Source organism: Equus asinus, chromosome 15 (genome assembly GCF_041296235.1).
Source record: "Equus asinus isolate D_3611 breed Donkey chromosome 15, EquAss-T2T_v2, whole genome shotgun sequence".
Classification (NCBI taxonomy): Eukaryota; Metazoa; Chordata; class Mammalia; order Perissodactyla; family Equidae; genus Equus; species Equus asinus.
In genome coordinates, this window is record NC_091804.1 from 34087579 (window position 1) to 34108190 (window position 20612).

At 43.4% G+C, this 20612-nt stretch overlaps 1 protein-coding gene and 1 pseudogene across 1 annotated transcript; one reads left to right on the forward strand and one right to left on the reverse strand.

Annotated features, from left to right (window-relative positions):
- Positions 1-383: 383 nt before the first annotated feature.
- LOC139040352 (L-lactate dehydrogenase B chain pseudogene) lies at positions 384-2117 on the reverse strand (annotated as a pseudogene).
- Positions 2118-2766: 649 nt separating this feature from the next.
- On the forward strand, positions 2767-6546 carry SRSF6 (serine and arginine rich splicing factor 6). The gene is made up of 6 exons (XM_044748148.2): positions 2767-3066; positions 3293-3441; positions 4748-4872; positions 5022-5230; positions 5513-5596; positions 5704-6546. Exons 1-6 carry the CDS (start codon positions 2960-2962, stop codon positions 6062-6064), a joined length of 1035 nt encoding a protein of 344 aa, XP_044604083.1. The 5' UTR covers positions 2767-2959; the 3' UTR covers positions 6065-6546.
- The last annotated feature ends 14066 nt before the right edge of the window (positions 6547-20612 follow it).

Consider the following 20612-nt stretch of genomic DNA (forward strand, 5'->3'; position numbering starts at 1 on the left):
ATAGTTCGGTATACCCTCCCTCTTCTTGAGTGGTGAAACCTCGTTATCCTTCCACTTCTGCTTAAAAACTCTGGTTAATCCTTGAACACTTAGAACACGAGAGAAGCCATTCACAGCATCATACATCCCCTCGTTGTCAAAAGCAATACATCAGGGGACAATTCTGTGCCTCAGCAGACATTTGTCAACCTGTGAAGACACTTTTTGACTGTCACAACTGCGGGGAGGGAAATGGCTACTGGCATCCAGTGGGTAGATGCCAACCAGGGATGCCGCGAAACACCCTACAGTCCACAAGACAGGTCCCACGACAAAGCACCATCTGGCCCCAAAGGTCAATAATGCTGCGGTTGAGAGATGCTGTCTAGATGAATCCTGTACAGATGTTTTTCAATAAGGGTTTGGATTCGCTCGGCCACATTTAAGCCCATACCCCAGTTGGAATGCACTTGTAGTGTGATGGCCTGCGAGCCTCTTCCAATCATCAGATTCACATTCATTTCAAACTCTGCCACTGACAATTTCCATTTTGGAATTCCGTTTCTGGAGTGACCCCTGATATATTCACTACACTCCATGTAAACATACCTGAGTCGCCATGTTCTTCCAAAACCCATTCAAGATGACAGCTTCTGGAATGCTAAATTTTTCAGACATAAGACAGCAAAACCTATCAGAATCCAGTTTATACCCACTTCGAATCACATGGTGCTTGGGAAATTCTTTTGGTTTCCAGCTAACATATATAAGAATATCCACTGGATTGAAATCCACAACTGTGCACTCTAGACTGTCCTTTACAATCTGAATAATTACGAATTCGAAGTTATTAACTCTCCTCTGGATCAGATTGAAGCAACTCTCCCTTTCTTGCTGACAGACTCCTGCAGTTACCTCCACAATTTTAGAATGAGCAGTGGATCACTCACAATTTCTGCCACAATTGTAGGTGTCTACAGAAACGCGCTCTCATACCGTACACCCATCATTTCTCCTTTGAGTTGTTCTTCCAAGACATCACCAGAGGTGAGTTAGATCATCAGCAAGACTCCACAGAATACTGATGGCCCAACACTCTTTTCAATAATTATATTTGAGACTGGTTACTCTTCTGTAGTCGATGCTATTGGGCTTTTCTGCTAAGAGTAACCATTGGGCTCTGGGGAAACAGAGGTGAGAGGAAGCGGAGGACGATATCAGCTGCATCTTCCTCTTTGGGCAAATGAGTTGTGAGGAGAGAGGAGGCAACATGCCACTCCCTATATGCATCTGTTAATAAGTACTACCCTATTACCCTCCCAAAAGGAATGTTCAGTCCCACCAACAACACCCTATGAGTGCCCTTTCTTGGTTCACCTCTTGCCAATAACGAATTTGAACAAATTCTTAAATATTGACAATTTGATGAGTAAAAAAAATGTTATCACACTGTTGAATTCTCCTTTCCCTAATCACTATATTCCACGATTTTTTAAAAGAGATCTACCAAAAAATAATAAAATAAAAATAAAAAAAGATCTACCAATATATTTGATTTATCTAACTTTAAGCACAGACAGTATAGCCTCTACCACTAGATGCCAGTATTAACACTCGTCCTCTCCCAGTCGCGACAACCAACAAGCCTCCAGACTTTGCCAAATGTCCTCTGAGAGGCAAAATCGCCCCCCCTCAACGAGAAGTTGAAGAATATCAAGGTTGCAGAGCTCAGGAGGAGCCGGAAGGCGTATACGGAAATATCTCAACAGCCAGTGTTACCTCAGTGATACCCCTCCCTGTCTTAGGTTCTGTGACACCAGGCTCTTTTCGCCACCTCTCTAGTCACTCCTTCCCAGTCTCCTTTTCCGTACTTAGGTTTCAGGGTACTCCAAGGTATTCTGCTCTCCACTTAAACTTACTCCTTTGGGGTTTTCATCTACTTCTCCAGCTTTAAATGGCTCTCTAGTGACAAAGTCAAAAATGTGTATTTCTGCCACATAGACAAGGTGCTTTCCAAACACTGAGGGAAGAGATGGCATTCGGTCAACGGACTCTCCACATGGAGGAGAAAAGAGCGCACCTCTGTAGGAGGGCTGCCAGGTCTTGCTCAACCTTCCCGGGCCAGAGGCCTGAGCCATGCTTCCTTTATGAGCACCGACAGGGCGCGTGGGATTGCCATGCACACACCAGTCTACAGGCGACTCCAGCTGCCAGTGCTCCAAGAAAGACCCACGAAGGGAAAGCGGGACGTGCAGGCAGGCGGTGAAGGTTGATGATGGCGTGAGACCGCGAGGGACACAAGCCAGCAGGGCTGTGCGCTCGCAGCGCGATGGCAGCCGGGTCACCAGGACCTCCGAGCGCAAACCTTGGATTCCGCGAAATGGTCTAGTCAACTGTGCCCCCTACCCCTCCGCCCCCGGCGCGGGCAGAGTGTGAGCCGATTGGTGGAGGAAATTCGCAGTTTAATCTTAAGAGACCAATCAGAGACCACGCAGATCCATTATGACAACCTCGAGAACCAATGAAAAGCGAGGATTTTCCTAGCCGGCCTCCCAAGCGCCAGTCCCTGAGACCACGCAGAGGAAGTTTTCTAGAAGGTACCAATTAGACGACAAGGCCGCGGAGGAACGACGGTATAGACATTCACAAAGATGAGCGGAGCAAAGTTCTGGGAGCGAGTAAAACTGCATCTCCCTGAAACCTGGCGGGCGGTGGACCTGCTAAGCGACCCTCCAGCCCAGGGCTCCAGCGCGGGAGGCTACGTGCTGCGCGCTGACGTCACGCGTCGGGCCCCGCCCCCGGCCGCCCGCCCTTATAGGGTAGTCCTGGCGCGCGCGCACCATTGTGTGGCTGGACTCGGCCGCCGCTGCGGTGTGAGGCGCGTGTTCCGGCTTTCGCCGTCCCCGCACCCGCACCGCGGCTCCTGCCCTGTGGTCAGCCGTTCGGCAGCCAGCCCTCGGGCCCCCCGCCCGCCACGGACATGCCGCGCGTCTACATAGGACGCCTTAGCTACAACGTCCGGGAGAAGGACATTCAGCGCTTTTTCAGTGGCTATGGCCGTCTCCTCGAAATAGATCTCAAAAATGGGTGAGTCGGGCTTGGGCGCCCACGTCGGCCTGCAGTTTCCCGGGCCTGGCGGCGGCAAGCCCCACCGGAGGGAAGAGGCGGCCAAGGCCGCGGCGCCGCGTGGCAGGGCCTCCAAGATGGCGTCGGCGCGGGGCCGCGGGAGCGCGCGGGGGGCGGCGGGAGCGCGTGCGTGCGCGCCGCCGGCCTAACGACGCACCGCCTGTCCCGGCCGTCGCGCCGCCCCCAGGTACGGCTTCGTGGAGTTCGAGGACTCCCGCGACGCCGACGACGCCGTTTACGAGCTGAACGGCAAGGAGCTCTGCGGCGAGCGCGTGATCGTGGAGCACGCCCGCGGCCCGCGCCGGGACCGCGACGGCTACAGCTACGGAAGCCGCAGTGAGTCCTGCCCCCGCGCGCTCCGCGTCCTTGGGACCCTGCGGGGCGGGCGCAGGCACGGGGGGCGGGGCGGGGCGGGGTGGGGTGGGGCCTCCCGGCCCGGGCAGGCGCGGGGGCCGGGGTCGTTTGACTCGGGGGCGCCCGGGCTCCGCTGCCTTCACTCCTGCCCGGGTAGCCACGGGACGCCGGAGCGCGGGGATCGGGCCGTGGGTTTTGCCTAGCCAGGGTTGGGGTGTTGGGGGGGTTTGCTAAGCTGGGAGGGGGTGGCTGCGCTGGGCCCCTGTCAGCACTGTCGTGGGCCCTGCCCGCGGAGGAAGTGAGGGATGACTGTATCGTTTATCTCCCTTGCTTACCTGTCAGTGCGTTAGCTAGAACTGGGAATGTCTTAGCGTAGTAGTTTGGGGGCAGGCGGGGTGGGGGTGGCGTGGGGGCGGGGAAAGGGGAGGAGATTTAAGTTAGAGTCTTAGAGTTATTAAAATTGACGGGGGCCAAACGAAATGCTATTTTGAACTACTGTGGCCTTGCACCACAAAGTAGATCTGTAAAAGCTTTATGCTGTACTTGAACTAGTTGGGGCATGTTATTGGGAGGAGGTGGGGGGATTTTTGGTTATGTTAAATGTTTGATGTTGAAATTGTTGCATGTTGAATTCAAACTTTTTAACAAGTCCTTGATGTTTCAATTTGAAAGTGACCAATGGGGCTGAGGCTGTGTCCACTGAGGCTAAGATGACTGCCTTTCCTGATTGGCCTTGGCTTTTCCATACATTGTGTGACCCTTGCCCTATGACCCTTTGGCTGACCTTACCGGAAGCCATGACGACAGCAGCCTTTTGCCATTAGACGCAGGGTGATGGTGAGGATTCCAAGGGTTAGACAAAACTGGTTAATCTGAACTAGGTGACTGTTACCTTGCGTGTTTTGTGGCCAAACCACCACCAAAAACCTCACACTGTGATGTAAGTACTTAGTGTAACTAGTAAACATTTTTGTAAAATGTAGAAATGCATGTAATCAGTTAAGTTTTATATTTTACAATGTTCTGTAAAATAAAACTTAGCGAGGTAAATTGAATAAAGGAGCAGTCACTTTCTAACAGATTGTAGGAGAAGTTTAGTTGGATTTAGTCTATTTGACTTGCCTTTAATTTAATTTATGGCAAATCACAACTGTATCGAAGGTTTAGCAATATAATAGCAAAGTCCTACTCCAGTAAATAAAAGTTGATATGTTTGTACTAACTTTTCAAGAACGTTATGCATTCCTATCATTACAAAGCATCTAATTATTTTCTTCGTGTGATAAAGGTGGTGGAGGTGGATACAGCAGTCGGAGAACCTCTGGCAGAGACAAATATGGACCACCTGTTCGTACAGAATTCAGACTTATTGTAGAAAATCTTTCTAGTCGTTGCAGTTGGCAGGATTTAAAGGTATGTGCAATAATTTAAGATAAAAATGATATGATTGATACTTAAAAGGTAGGCTCTTGTTTTGCTTTTTTGTTTTTGAGAATCAAGTAGAGTGTGTAGATCTTTTTTCTTTAGATTTCTGGGTCTGATAAGACTTGTTGCTCTTTTAGGATTTCATGAGACAGGCAGGTGAAGTAACCTATGCGGATGCTCACAAAGAACGCACAAATGAAGGCGTAATTGAGTTTCGGTCCTACTCTGACATGAAGCGTGCTTTGGATAAACTGGATGGTACGGAAATAAATGGCAGAAATATTAGGCTCATTGAAGATAAACCACGAACGAGCCATAGGCGATCTTACTCTGGAAGCAGATCAAGGTAAGTTGTTGAATTATACGGATAGGAGAGGAAACAGTATCTTCCAAGAGCAAAGAAAAATTCAGATGGAAATGTTTCAATTAATGCTTAATTGAAATTAGGTCAGGTCTTAGTTTCTTTTTGGTTGTGCATCATTGGGTTCTTTTCCAGATGTTTTGATAGCAGGTTTAATTTGTGAACAATTACCTTTTTTGTTGGTTTGTGTATTGTTTTTCATAAGTTGTACAAATACTCATGTTGTAGTGCCTTGAGATTAAAATTTTGTTGTGTTTCTTGTTGTAGGTCACGGTCTAGAAGAAGGTCACGAAGTAGGAGTCGCAGAAGCAGCCGCAGTAGATCTCGAAGTATCTCAAAAAGTCGCTCCCGGTAAATGACGTGCCTTAGATTAGATGTTTTCCTGTAGTATACTTGTTTATGTAATACTTGTGTGTTTTGACAAGCTATTGAAAAAAAATCTGGCTTTTCTTGTCCAGATCCAGGTCTCGGAGCAAAGGTCGATCACGTTCTCGATCAAAAGGCAGGAAATCTAGATCAAAAAGCAAATCTAAGCCCAAGTCTGGGGGCTCCCGTTCGCGCTCTCGGAGCAGATCTAAGGATGAGTATGAGAAGTCTCGAAGCAGGTCTCGTTCTCGATCTCGTTCCCCCAAAGAAAATGGAAAAGGTGATATAAAGTCAAAATCTAGATCAAGGAGCCAGTCTCGCTCCAATTCACCCGTACCTGCTCCACCCTCAAAGGCTCGTTCTGTGTCCCCTCCACCAAAAAGAGCTTCAAGATCCCGTTCTAGATCTCGTTCAAAGTCAAGGTCACGGTCCAGATCGAGTTCCAGAGATTAACCCAGAACTCTCAGTTCTTTGCACACTATTACAGAACATTTTCCTACTTGCTTAGGCAGTTACTCTTCCACGTTTGTACTTGGCCTCTTCTGCAGGAGGAGTCTCCTGAAAACAGGGGCGCACAGAAATTTGATTTGTGGCCAAATTTGATGAAAAAGATGAGGTTCTAAAGAAATGGTGGCATGAAGTCAAAGACCCTCTCCCTTCTTTGTAGAATTAAGATAACTTTGATTTTATAGCTTTTGAGCTAAAATAACTTTTGTAAAGATTAAGCTCATTTAGATTTTTTTTTTTTTTTTAAGTATTTCAGCAGGATCTGCTGCGGGGGTTTTGTTTATTTGTTTATTTGTTTGCTTACTTTAAATTAACTGTTTCAAGCTTTGAATACTTAAGGCTTTAGAGGGAGAACTCAATCTTCAATTATGTTGGCTTTTTATAAAGCTTGAGTTATGTAAGATTTCAATAAAAGTTTGCTACCAAGATGATTGCCTTATTGAGTAGGTCACTATTAAATTCCTTTAAATACTGAAAATCTGCTGTTTGTGGAAGCAGTATAAGTTCTCCTTATGTGTAAAACAAGGCAGGCCTCAGACCAGCAATAAATTACTCAGTTTGGATAATATTTTGTGCTGTTCATCAAATTTGCCAAAGTTATATCTGTTCCTTTAACAAGTTAAGTTAAAAATAAAAGATTTTGTAGTCAATCTGTTATACAATTTTGCCTAAATTGCTAGATTTTAAATAGTGAAACTTTTTTCAAACTTAAATTTGATTGAATTCTTCAAGAAATAGTTCCTAATACTGGGGATCTAGTTTAGCTTGGTAATCCCAGTTTCTGGAAGTGATCGCTGTAATTAGTGTTTTGTTAGAGTATGGTTCCATGGTCTTTAATGTTTGCTATGTAAAAATGGAAGTAGCCTTTCTTTGATCAGAAATTTTGTGGGTTTTTGTTCAAAATGGAAGAGAAATACTATGTTTTCTGTTAGAATATCATTATATTTAACATAAAGGCACTTAACCTCATTTGGTAAAATCAGTGGCCAGTTAAAGTAAAATTCCATCCAACAGTCAATCCCATTTGTAGTTGATGGGGTTATGTCATAATTGGTTAGGTCATCCTTGTAAACCTGACAGTATGTGGTTGGTTTGAAAAAAATTTAAATGGATAAACCCTAAACTTTTTGTACTTTAACATGAATGAAGTGTAATGAATACTGTGGAAACCAAATTATACTTCAGATTTGTGGGAGTTACTCATTTGCCAATTAGTCCATACATCCATAAGCCCTAATTAGTTGAGATTGCAGTTTGAGAAATGTTACCTTCTCTCTCTTTGTTCAGATAGTTTTAAATAAAGTAGTTCCATTTACAAGTACTCATTAACCTCTGAAATCAAGATGTAGGTTATTTGGCTCAGCTTTAACATCTTCCTTTGAGCTGTCACTATGTAAGGTGTCAAGGGCTAGTTTGTGCTAGGGCATGGTGGTACACTGCTCATTGTGCCACATATGTGGCTAGAAAGCATATTCTAGAGTTGGTTTGTAGGTTCAAATAATCCAGAAGGCATCTCTAGTAAAATGAGGCTGTGTAGAAAAATTGAGTCAAAGATATGGCTGTCAAAATCACAGGAGAAGCTGGGAGTCCTTGGTAATGAGTAGAAAGACGTTAAGAAATTTCTTAGCTTCCTGTTAGAAACTCCTAGAGCCTAATCTTGGAAATATAGTGCCCCAAAAGGTTGGAGTGTCTTTCGTGATGTTATTTACTTTGATACTTTTTTTTTTAATTTGAATGTTTCTAAGAAATGGGTGGGGTTTTTTTCCCAATATAAACTTAAGACTTTTGAGAGAATAAACTGGTGTCTGGAACTGTGGTTCATTATTTTGCATATTTTAGAACAGAAGTTATGACTTCCATGAAGAGGCAAGCCTCCACTGCTTTTCAAAATTGATATTTAAGGACAGAGTTAGTTTGGGAATTGGCTTTGACCAAAGTTCTCTTGTTTTCAGGGAAAGAACAAAAGCTTTTACAACCACAGCCTTTTAAAAGGAAGGAGGGGGCAATATTACAGTGAATTTGGCTTTCTAAAAGTACGCAGCATCCATCAATTGGGCTTTATTGTGTTAATGTTACATGGCATGGTAAAAGGCGGGTTTGTCTACCTTGCTAGCAGCCCTGGTAGTGGGTAATTGTGTAGGTAAATGCCTGTACCTAATTTTCTAGGAATAGCAATTACCAGCTTACTAAAAACCTAGTCCTATTCCATACCTGCAGACCTATGTCACTGGATATGCCAAATTTTATAACACTGGCCCATTTGAGAACAGAATCGACTAATAAAATGTTTCGTTCCTTGCTAACTTAGAAGTGGGATCTGAGTCTCTACAGCATGCCACATGTCTGTCTGTGGCTAGATGGAGTACTAAGCTGACAGAGAGCAAAGGAGAAGTGAGCGATACCTTGATTCCCTTTCCTTGAGCTGATAGTGTTTATTGGCGTGCCGTAGTGCCTTTATGGCCAGTTTGGGTCCTACCTGCTCCTGTGACTTAGCTCTGCCCCTCCTGCATTGTTACCACCTTTCATCTTGATATCTTCTTTCTCCCGCTTTGTTAACCTATTTTATGCTTTTATCTCCTCAATAAAGTGCTTACAGAGGGAAAGGCTTGTTTTGAATTTATTGTGTATTCCCACTTAGTGCCAAATATTTGGCAATTGGGTTTTTGAATTGGAGTTGCCATTGGTCATCCATTCCTGACTTGACTGTGAGAAAAAGGTCTTGTTTCTGGTTCTTCAGAAACCTGAGTTTAGACCAACATAAGTAGATGTTTATCTTGGGCAAATCATTATCCCTTGTGTTTCAGTGTCACTCGTGAAATGATAATATAGGGTAAACTTTCATATAAAATCTTTTTTATATTGCGCTGCTTTATTTTCACTTAAAATTTACCTGATTTTATCTTGTGGTGGTTTGAACATTTTCCGTGATAATGCTCAGATAAACTAGGAAGCTTTAATCGTCTTTTCCCGAGTCCTTAACTTGATTTCCTTAATTTAGACTTGGAGCAATTTAGGCCTAGGAACCATCACATTTTTTATTATTTACCTTGCTTTCAGAAGGCACTGTTTTCTGACTTCATCCGGTTTCTGTGGTTGCACACAATTTCAGTGCTGTGGCAGTGGAATGTTCTGATTTACTTTTTTATTACAAAGGTAGTATATTATTGGAATATCATATAAAGTCTCTCTCTCTTAGAGCCTGCTTACTGAGGTTTCACTATTAACCATATCTGCATCTGCCCAGGCTTAACACCTGTGCCCTTCAGTAAGCTGTTCGTACCATGAGTAGTGTTCTGCAGCTTGTTTCTACTTAAAATATGCTGATACAAAGATGTACTTTGAATGGCTGACTACTATATTACTGAAGGGTGTATAGTTACATTTTTTTCAGTACCAGCTTTTTTTAAGTAATCTTTTGGCTTATTACGTAACAACGTGAATGAAAATTACTTTCAATATTCAAATATCATACAACGAAAGTACCTATGTTAGAGGTCCTACACAGTTTAGCACGTAGTAATTGGTTTACACATGAAATTTTGAGCTTTTTGAGGCAGTGACCACATGTTGAACAGGATACACCTGTTTTGTATCCCTAATGCCATGCATCCTTACGTTCACTAATAGGATGAGGATGCAGTTGAGTAATTGGTCTTCTACATCCTAAATAGCTTGTTAGATTTGCCTGGCTATCATATAGCAACCCCACGGATGGGCCCCCAGTATAGTACTTAATAAAGTGACTAACTTTTTGCATTTCTTTGAATAGAAAGGAATCATAGTTCAAAAACCAGAAGATAGATTAAAAAGGGTAATACAGTGAATTCCACCTTTGACCCCTTGAGGAAGCCAGGATTACTAGTTATGCATCCTTATGGAGATGCAAATCTAGAACAAATCTTCTGTAGGTAGTTTCATCATAGTTCATTTGAATTTTACTAAGGAAAGTGGTATTGAGTATTATAGCTTACACTAGGAAGCTCTTGTTAGTACTTAAATTTATAGTATTCACTGTTAACATCTGTATGTCAACACCCAATTTTGAGATTATTTCTAGGGAATTCATTACGTTATTAACATGAGGATTTATAACCAGAGGTAGGCTTTAAATCCTGGTTCAGTTCCTAACAGCCCTAAAGCATTAAAACACAGTGCCTGTTTCAGCTACTCGATTTCTCTTAGTGAAAAGCACTCAAGAAGTTAGGTTAAAGAAGGCTCAAAAAGAAGGACTAGATTTTTTTTTATAATTGATAAAATTTCAAACTTAGGGAAAACTTGGTAGTACAAAAAACTATCCTCTTCCCATTCACCAATTATATTTTGTTTCATTTTTTTAATGGTGTTTTCCCCAAAACATTTGAAAGTAAGTTAGACATCTTGCTGGTTTTGGGGGGGTTTTGTGGGTTTTTTTTCCTCTTCCCAAATCCCCCCAGTACATAGTTGTCTATTCTAGTTGCGAGTGCCTCTGGTTATGCTATGTGGATCACCACCTCAACATGGCCTGATGAGCAGTGGTATGTCCACGCCCAGAGTCCAAACCTGCGAAAGCCTGAGCTGCCAAAGCAGTGAGCGCAAGCTTAACCACTCGGCCGCAGGGCCAGTCCCCATCTTGCTGTTTTATCACTAAAAACGTGTGTATCCTAGGAACAGAGATGTGGTCTTATATAACTATAATATCTGATTATCAAAACCAGGAAATTTGCATTGATAGAGTACTGTTGTCTGATCCACAGTCCATGTTTACATTTCATCAGCCGGTGCCGTGGCCAAGGTGGTTAGAGTTTGCTTGCTCTGCCTTGGCAGCCCAGGGTTTCACCGGTTCGAATCCTGGCCACGGACATGGCACTGCTCATCAGGCCATGTTGGGGCAGCGTCCCACATGCCACAACTAGAAAGGACCTACAACTAAAACAAGAAAAATCTACATTTCATCAGTTGTCCTATCATGTTCTTTATTTTTCCATTCATCCAGGATCAGTTGCTGCATTTTGTTGTCATTGCTCTTTGATCTTTAATCTGGAGCAGGTCCTCAACCTTTTTCTTGACCTTGTCATTTTCAAATAGCAAAGGACAGGTATTTTATAGGATTTCCCTCAATTTGTGTTTGATATCTCCTCATGCTGGCATTTTTGGCGGGAATATCACAAGAATGAGACTCTCCTCGATGCATCATTTCTAGTGGCACGTTGTAATAGTAATCTGGATCACAATAAAGTCACTTTTTCCCTTTGTAATCAGTAATTTGGGGGATAACTAGAGTCTGTTAAATACCCAGTTCTTTATCAAACCATCACCCACTATTAACATTTATTGTTGATTTTCTCACTTCTATTCAGTGGTATTCTGCTGTAAGGAAGTGCTTTCTGTGGGAGGGTAGACTGTTGTAAAGGTAAGGTCAAAAGAAAGGGTTTTGTTTTTAGGAGGGGAGGGAGCTGGCCATTTTGGAGTTTGAGAAAGCTGCTGAGGGAGAGCTTTGATGGCAGTCAGACTGTGCACCATTACCACTGAAAGTAGGACGATTCCCCTACCCCGGGGCTAAAGAGGAAGTGAGAAGCAACTTTTACGTAGATGAGAGGAATATGCAATAGAAAGTAAGCTATGTCCTCGTCTATAAAATAGTGCCTTGTGATATTGTTGTGGGGAGTAAATGCTATTAACAAAGCGCTTGGCACATCACTTGTTATAGTAGCTGCCTTTATTAAAACATTCTCTAAGTAGAATAGTCAAACCGTAATATTCTTCTGGCCAACTGAGAAAAAGGAAGGCAAAGCAGAATTGCTGAATATGGTGCCCAGCTATTAGAGTAATATCTACTACTCTTAGTTTCTCATCATTCGTGACCAGCCTTGAGTGTACTATTTAAATACATTGCTGTTTTATTATGCTAAATTTCAAACACTAGCTAGAGAATAGTATGGTGAACCACCCATGTACTCATCCAGCTTTAACAATGTCTATGTGCCTATCCACTTTGTTTTCCAGATAACTATGAAAGAAATTCTAGACATTTCAGCTCAAGATATTTCAATGTATACCTCTGAAAAACATGTTGTGTCCTTAATCTATAGAGTCTCCTTTTTTTTCCATTGTGATGTATTTGTTGAGGTTAACTGTTGAGTAGTTGCCTAGTCTTGATTTTGCTGATTGCATTCTCATGGTGTCATTTAGTGTGGTGTTCTGTCCCCTGCATTTCCTGTAAATTGATAGATGTAGAGCAATGGTTCTCAAAGTGTGGCTCCTGGGCCAATAGCATCAGCATCTCATGGGACCTTGTTAGAAGTGCATTTTCTCAAATCCCATCCCAGACTCACTGAGTCAGAAACAGTAAGTGGAGCCCAGCCATAGGTGTGTGTTTGTTTATTGGTGAGGAAAATGGCCCTGAGCTAACATCTGTGCCAGCCTTCTTCTGTTTTGTATTTGGGACACCACCATAGTGTGGCTTGATGAGTAGTGTGTAGGTCCATGCCCAGGATCCAAACCTGTGAACCCTGGGCCACTGAAGCTGAGTGCTCAAACTTAACCACTATGCCACCAGGCCAACCCCAGCCCTAGATCTTTTAAGAAGCCTTCCAGGTGATTCTGGCGCATGCTAAAATTTGAGACCCATTGTTCTAGAGGCTCTATCAGATTGCAGTTCTTTTTTTTTTTTTTTTTTTGGTCATCTTGGCAGCCATTGGTGATTTTGCCTAGATCCATTAAACCATGAACCCATGATTGTAAACATTTTTTTCATTCTATTGCAGTTCTCCTTATTGATATTGCCTTAGTCTGTCTTTGGTCACTGGGAGTCAAAGTGCCTCCTGAGTTCTTTTCAAACAACCCTAATAATCTTACCAGCTTCCTTGCTTTCTGGTATGGTGAGACATCCAGACTCATCTTTCTAGTCCCAGACCTAGAATCAGCCATTTTCCCAACAAGCCATAGTTATTTTTATTTGGAAATGATATTTAGCAACCACAGTCTGGGCCCTTGGGTTGTTCATTGCAGCTAGTTTGGTCTCTCTCAGGCCATACAGATCATGTTATTTTCTGCTCTTGCGAAGGTCCTCTCCAAGTTAAACATCCCCTCAACCCTGCTTGCAGCAGTTCTGAATCCCCTGACTCTCTCAGTTGTCTTCCTGTACTGTGATTTGAACTTTGGCCTCCTTGCCCTAATAGATGCTCAGCTGACTTCTGGACCAATTCTTGTATAGGAATGAGGAAACTCTCTTCAGTACCCTGCAGAATTTCTTCTGCACCTTCAGAGGGTTTAAAGCAGATAATGTGTCATTTTGATGTGGGTAGTAGGAGTCGAAGAAAGGAATTCAGAGTCTGAATTTGTGTGATTCTAGAGTACACAATAGCATTATCGTTGATTGGAATGAACAAATAAGATCTTAAATTATAGCTTTCACCCAACTTTGCTATACATGACATTGCCCTGCGGACCCAGCAGGAGCTAAAGCCCAGTTAGCTGTGGCTGTGATTGTAATAAGATGATTAGTGCTCAGAGGTTTTTTAGGAAGTCTGAAGAGTGTAACACCCTCAGTCACCATGGTGCCAGCCCACATTCAATAAACACTTATTAAAGGCCTTACCAGATGTGTGGTAGATGAAATTACTATCAGGAATTTTATTTATATATATATATATATGTCTTTTTCCCCTCCTATATATTCTCATTCCCCCTCTGAGTGGAATACTGTTGTCCCTTGGTTTTGGCCAGTGGAATCTTAGCAGGCATGACATGTTTGGTGGGATTAATCTATGTCATCAAGGTCAGGTCACAACAGTATTCTGAAGACCAATTGTTTCTTCAGTTTTCCCTTAACAAATACGATAGCTATCTTGCATTTGGCTCTCCCCCTGCCTGTTCTGAGCCCCAGGAAGCCAACCTCTGTTGACTCCATCCACATACTCCTTTGTCCTCTGGTTTCTAATTGGGTTCAGCCATTAGGAAAAAGCAGTAGGACAAGGGAGGGAGGGAGGAGATTGAGGTAGGAGTATTTATTCCCACAGCTTCCCTTCCTGCAGAGATAAGGTTGGCTGTGGCTCCCAACTGAAGGGCATAGTGTCTGCTCCAACACCCAGCCCACACCTTTATAAATAGACCCTTCATTCTCTTCAGATTTACTCAGTTGGAGTGTGCCATTTGTTTCCTTTCCTGACCCTAACAGATAGCAAGTAAATTAAGCAATAAGTATATATTTCATATTTCAAAGGAGTATAAAACATTATACTTAATGTAGATTAAGGAAAGTTATGAAAGTTCACTGTTTTTCCATTCACTACTGAAAGCCAGAAGGTTCCTGAATTAACAAGTGCACCAAAGAAATTTATTGTTATCTTCCAGTAGATTAGCTTTTCTAAGAGAGATACCACTAAATTGCTCATCCCTATATCTGGCTGACACCATCCAAATGCCTAGGTTGTTCCAGAAAGCCAGTTATGTTCCTTGAGAGGAAGAAAAAGGGAGAGTAGAAGGTAACTTTCCAGCAACCTCATTCCAAACCACTGATTACGGGATACAAAGTGCAGTAGAATGAATGCGTATGTTTCCCCAAAATTAGGTTGAAACCTAATCCCCAAAGTGCTGATATTTGGAGGTGGGTCCTTTGGGAGGTGATTAAGTCAGGAGGCTGGAACCCTCAGAAGTGGAATTAGTGTCCTAATAAAAGAACCCAGAGAGCTCCCGTTCCCCTTTCTCCATGTGAGGACACAGCAAGAAGATGGCCGTCTGAGCCAGGAAGCGGGCCGTCCCTAGACACCGTATCTGCTGGCACCTTGGTCTTGGACTTCCCATCCTCCAGAACCGTGAGAAAAATTCTGTTGTTATAAGCCACCCAGTCCATGGTATTGTCTCAGAGCAGTTCGGATGCACTAAGACATGAAGGTACCTGATGAAGGAGAAGATTGCCTGGAGTAGACAGAGCCAGAGCAAAGTAAGATAAAGACTTGTACAGAGGCTTCAGGTTCTGAGGTCACCTTAAGTGGTGTTTGTCTCCACTTGACAAGGTAATTCTTCGGGGAGAAAATCCTTGGTACTGGGAAATAAAACACGCTTTGTCATACTTCTGGGAGAGGATATACAACCTTAGATATCTAGTTTTTTAATTTGTGTACCATAGCACAATAGCAATAGTAAAAATATTCTTTCTGCACCTACTCTGTGCCGGGCACTGTTCTAAGCACTGGAGATTGAGTGGTGAGTATGACTCACAATGTCTCTGTCCAACCCACGACAAAGTGCCACTTCCTTGAACGTGCTCCAAAATCACCTAACAAACCATATTTGCCATTTCTAATACACTTTGCTAGGATATCCTACCTCCTGTTAACCCAGGATTTCGATGTTTCTGTAAGTCCTCAACAAGAACCTCTCGGATATGCTCTAATCCTGAGTAACTTGCCTACATTGCCTCCTGGAAGCCCAAGGTCTCTGCAGAGATGGTGGAAGTGTGTCAGGTAGAGCAGAGGCAGCGGCAAAGATAGGTGAGAGGGTCGGGTCCTAGCTTGGCTGTGTACTAGCTTGTGAGGCCTTAACCGAGGCTGGTGACCTTGGAACTTCAGTTTTCATCCCTCAAATGGAGCTGCCTTTTTCAGAGGGCCGCTGAGGATTAAAACTGCAAAGCACATGGCTTTGTAGAACTGGACTCTGTCCCTGGGTCCTGATGCCAAGGCACGGTTTGACTTTTCCAGGATCCTTAGCAGAATTCCCTGTTCAAATTCTTTAAAAACTTGAAACTGATTTTTTAAAATAGAGCTCTTTTGGAGCTTCTTCAAGGCAAATGAAAACAGGATTGAAACAAAAAAACAACCCACTAACTGGGAAAAAATATTTGCAAGTCATATATCTGACAAAGGCTTAATATCCATAATATATAAAGAACTCTCACAACTCAACAACAAAACATCAAACAACCCAATCAAAAAATGGGCTGGAGACATGAACAGACATTTCTCCAAAGAAGATATACTGACGGCCAACAGGCACATGAAAAGATGCTCCTCATCGCTGATCATCAGGGAAATGTAAATCAAAACTACGCTAAGATATCACCTTACACCTGTTAGAATGACAAAAATATCTAAAACTAATAGCAACAAATGTTGGAGAGGTTGCGGAGAAAAAGGAACCCTCATACACTGCTGGTGGGAATGCAAACTGTTGCAGCCACTATGGAAAACAGTATGGAGATTCCTCAAAAAATTAAAAATAGAACTACCATACGATCCAGCCATCCCACTACTGGGTATTTATCCAAAGAGCTTGAAGTCAGCAATCCCAAAAGTCCTATGCACCCCAATGTTTATTGCAGCATTGTTTACAATAGCCAAGACATGGAAGCAACCTAAGTGTCCAGCAACAGACGAATGGATAAAGAAGATGTGGTACATATATACAATGGAATACTACTCAGCTGCAAAACAACAAAATCATTCCATTTGCAATAACATGGACGGACCTTGAGAGAATTATGTTAAGTGAAATAAGCCAGCGAGAGAAGGATAATCTGTGTATGACTCCACTCATATGAGGAATTTAAAATTATGGACTAAGAACAGTTTAGGGGATACCAGGGGAAATGTGGGGTGGGGGGTGGGCACAAAGGGGGAAGTGGTGCACCTACAACATGACTGACAAACATTAATGTACAACTGAAATTTCACAAGATTGTAACCTATCAATAACTCAATAAAAAATAAAATAAATAAATAAAATAGAGCTCTTTTGGTTGAAGTAGAGGAATTCCCCGGAATCCTCTCCCCAAACACCAGCCACCTTTTTCTCCGATCATTCACTCCTTTTTCCCAAATTATGTCCCTAGAGATGTACTGTGAAAATTCTCTTCTCTTTTTGTTTTTTCCTCCCCAAAGCCCCAGCATGTAGTTGTGTATCCTAGTTGTAAGTCATTCTAGTTCTATGTGGGATGCCACCACAGCATGACGTAACGAGCAGTGTTTAGGTCCGTGCCCAGGATCTGAAGCAGTCAACCCTGGGCTGCAGAAGCAGAGCACGTGAACTTAACCACTTGGCCACAGGGCTGTCTCCTGTCACAAGCTTCTAAACCACATGCTTCAGAAACATCCTGACCTGATACTTTCCAAACACTGCCTGCTTCTGTTTTGGCAATTGCTGTGCATACTTTCCCAAAATGGATCATTTGAATGGATTTACCTCTCTCCAGGTTGCCATCTAGAACCTGGGGTTATAGACCAACCTCCCCAATACCTGCTCAGACTCTTTGCTTATTCTGAAAGAACTTGTTTTAATTTTTTGTGTCCCGTGTTCTTTGGATCTCCGTAGTAACTTTTTTAAATGAGTAGTTAGTTTTAATGTGTATATATGAATCACTTCCATCAGCATATCTCAGCACACAGTAACACTATGAAGATAACTGTGAATGAGGGCACTTTATAAGAGGATTAGTTACTTGGCCAATGTTATTGTTAGTTTATATGGTGGGAAGAATAATGGTTCCCCCAAAAGATGTCCACATCCTACTTCCTGGAATCTACGAATATGTTATGTTATATGGCAAGGGGGAATTCCGTTGCAGGTGGAATTAAGTTTGCTGATCAGCTGACTTTAAAATAGGGAGATTATCCTGATTATTTGGGCAGGCCCAATGTAATCACAAGGGTCCTTAAAAGATGAAAATAGAAGGCAAAAGAGAATCACAGTGGTGTGACATGAGAAAAACTTGACTGGCCATTGCTGGCTTTGATGATGGAGGAAGGGGCCACATGCCACGGAAGGTGGGCAGCCTCTAGAAACTGGAAAAAGACAAGAAAATGAATGTTTCCCTAAAGCTCCCAGAAGAGAACACAGCTCTGCTGACGCTTGGAGACCCAGGGAGACCCACTTTGGACGTCTGACCTCCAGGACTGCAAGATAATAAATTTGTGGGGGGTTTTTAACCAGTAGCTCCCTAGTACCATGTTCAGCATTGATAGAAAACTAATAAAGCTTGATCAAGTGATTCTTTTTCATTGGGTTCCTCAGCTTCATCATAAGACATGAATTCTATCATGTTGCGAACAAGGTTCAGATATTTCACAGGGTGGAGTAAGGGAAATAGCTGAGGCTCTGGCCATCACTGAGACAAATTTTCCTAGTGGTCACAGACACGTTTTTTCACAAACAAAATTCACAACAGTAAATTCCCAAAGCCAAATATAAATTTTGTGAGTCTCTGATGTTCTCAATAGCACACACCCATGCCCAGGGAGAAGCAGGACCTGAAGCTAATCATATTTGGAAACTTGTGCATCCCCTACCTTTCCCACCATGGGGCTCACAAGTATTTAGTCTGGGGGTGGGGAGTATCCAGTCTTTATCCAGGGGTTTCAGTTCCAATTTGCAGTATCACATGGACCCCAGATCCCATCTCCTGTCATTATGTGTGGGATGAAACCCAAGTCACTAGCAAGTGGTTCCTGTCTATAGCCAATAACCACCTGCAGGGCAGGAGAGGTCAGCCCAGCCCCTTGTTGCTCAGCTTCACTGTTTCTGGATACTGCTGATTTCCACTTCTTGCTAGTTCAGCCGTGAATTTATTTTCCTTCCTCCTTTGCTTGCTTCCTTCCACGTTCTTGTAATATTTTATCCAGGGTTTTGGCGTGTTTGTGCTAGAAAGGGCTCCCAATTAGCAAAGTCTGCCATGTCACTGGAACCATAAGTATTTTTACACTTACATAAAGGGTACGTCCTGATGATTTTCCTAAGATACATGGATTGCTCCAATGTTGAATTAAAATCTGTAGGAACAGAAAGTTCTGGCTGCTTACAAACAGCTTTCTCAGTGCTTCTATTCATCAACATTTCAAAAGTTTGGGTCCACTCTTGGGTAGGGAGTCAACCTGGGGAAAACACCGGAGGCTATTAACTTGTTGAAGAGGAGGCTGTCACTGGAGGGAAGAACGACTAGTTCACCTGCTCCTGTGAGCTATATAAGAGGCGGAACCTTCCCCAAATCACATCAACTTGGGAGGGTCTCTCCATTCCTGAAGGTGTTCAAGCAAGCCCACCATAGGTATTGAGACCACCAAAATACTGTGAATGAGCAGAAAAATAATGTCTCAGCAACTCAAGTCGCTGTTAGTTGTTCTTTCCTGCATCCTACTAGCTCAGATTCCACTTGTCTGTCTTAATCACTACCTAGAAGATACATTTGTTAGAGAAGCCATGGTGTTTGTGTAGTTTCACCACTTTCTTTTAATCTGAATACCTAAAATCTTTTGGAGTCTAAAACAAGTACAGTCTGGGTAGACAAGAAATGAGCGGATGGTTGTGTGTGTATTGGTGTGTATAAAGAGACTTCCATTGTTATGGCAACCAGCATCCTCAACTGATGCAATCTTATTCCCAATAATACAAGATGTGATTAAAAATTGACATTGCAGCAAGGAAGGAAAACGTAATGCGTTGACGTGGTAACCGGAATAGTTAAAGTCTGCATAAATTTAAACCTGATGATCACAACAATTTGAGGAATTTGCCTATGCGTAACTAGAGACCCTTTTCACATCTGAACTGGAAGTCAGGAGCATGGAGCTCTGACCTGTGGCCATGACCTTAGGCCAAATGGACCTCAATGTCCTTTTCTGTAAAATGAAGGATTACATTAAATCATTGGTGTGGGAGAGGGGCCCCGTCTCTGGGCTGTACCAAGTGTTGCCCTGTTTTCGTCTGCGTGCAATAAATCATTAGTCAGTAAACAGGTATGTATTGAGCACCCACTCAGTGTCCAGCTCTGGGCTAGGTGCTAGGGATACAAAAACGAATGTTTCCTTCCCTCTTGGAGCTTGCAGTCTCAACTTGTCCAATTATACAAATCTACACGAAGTTACAGATGTGGTATGTGTAAGAAAGAGAAGTATTTTGTGCTACAAGAACCAATAACAGGGAGATGTCACTAGTAAGATAAACCAAGGAAACGGAAGCACAGAGAAGCGGTGACTTGCTCAAGGCAACACCACAACAGGAACCGTTACTGAAAACAGAGACCATGAAGTAATAGTCTTTACAAATGGAGAAAGAGAGGACCAGGAGAATAAAGTGATGTGTCCTAGGTTACACCATCAGTCAATGGCAGTGGGCTCATCCAAACGCAGGCGCGGCTGATGTCTCCCTTTAGGCCAGGCAGGGCCAGGATCAGAGCTCACGTCGCGCGGGCCTCCTTTCTTCTGGTCGCTAGGCCCTTCACCCCTCCTGAGGCAGTTTTCTGACTCTCCTTGTCTCTTCTTCTCCAAGTGGGGGGGCAGGCGCGGTGAGAAGCCGTTGGACAGCGCAGCGACCCGGCCGGGGTGCGTGCAGGAGTCTTTTGTCACTGACCACTCAGCTTGGAGGCCCACCAGGCTCTCACTTGGGCTTGGTGGTCCCCCAGCCCCCCTGCGCGCTGCTGGCTGTGATGCAGGGGATAGTAAGCAGGAAGAATCTCTAGCCGCCTCGCCCGCGCAGCAATCCGACCCCAGAGGGAGGGGACATTAGGCCCACGCGGCCGGGGCCTCGC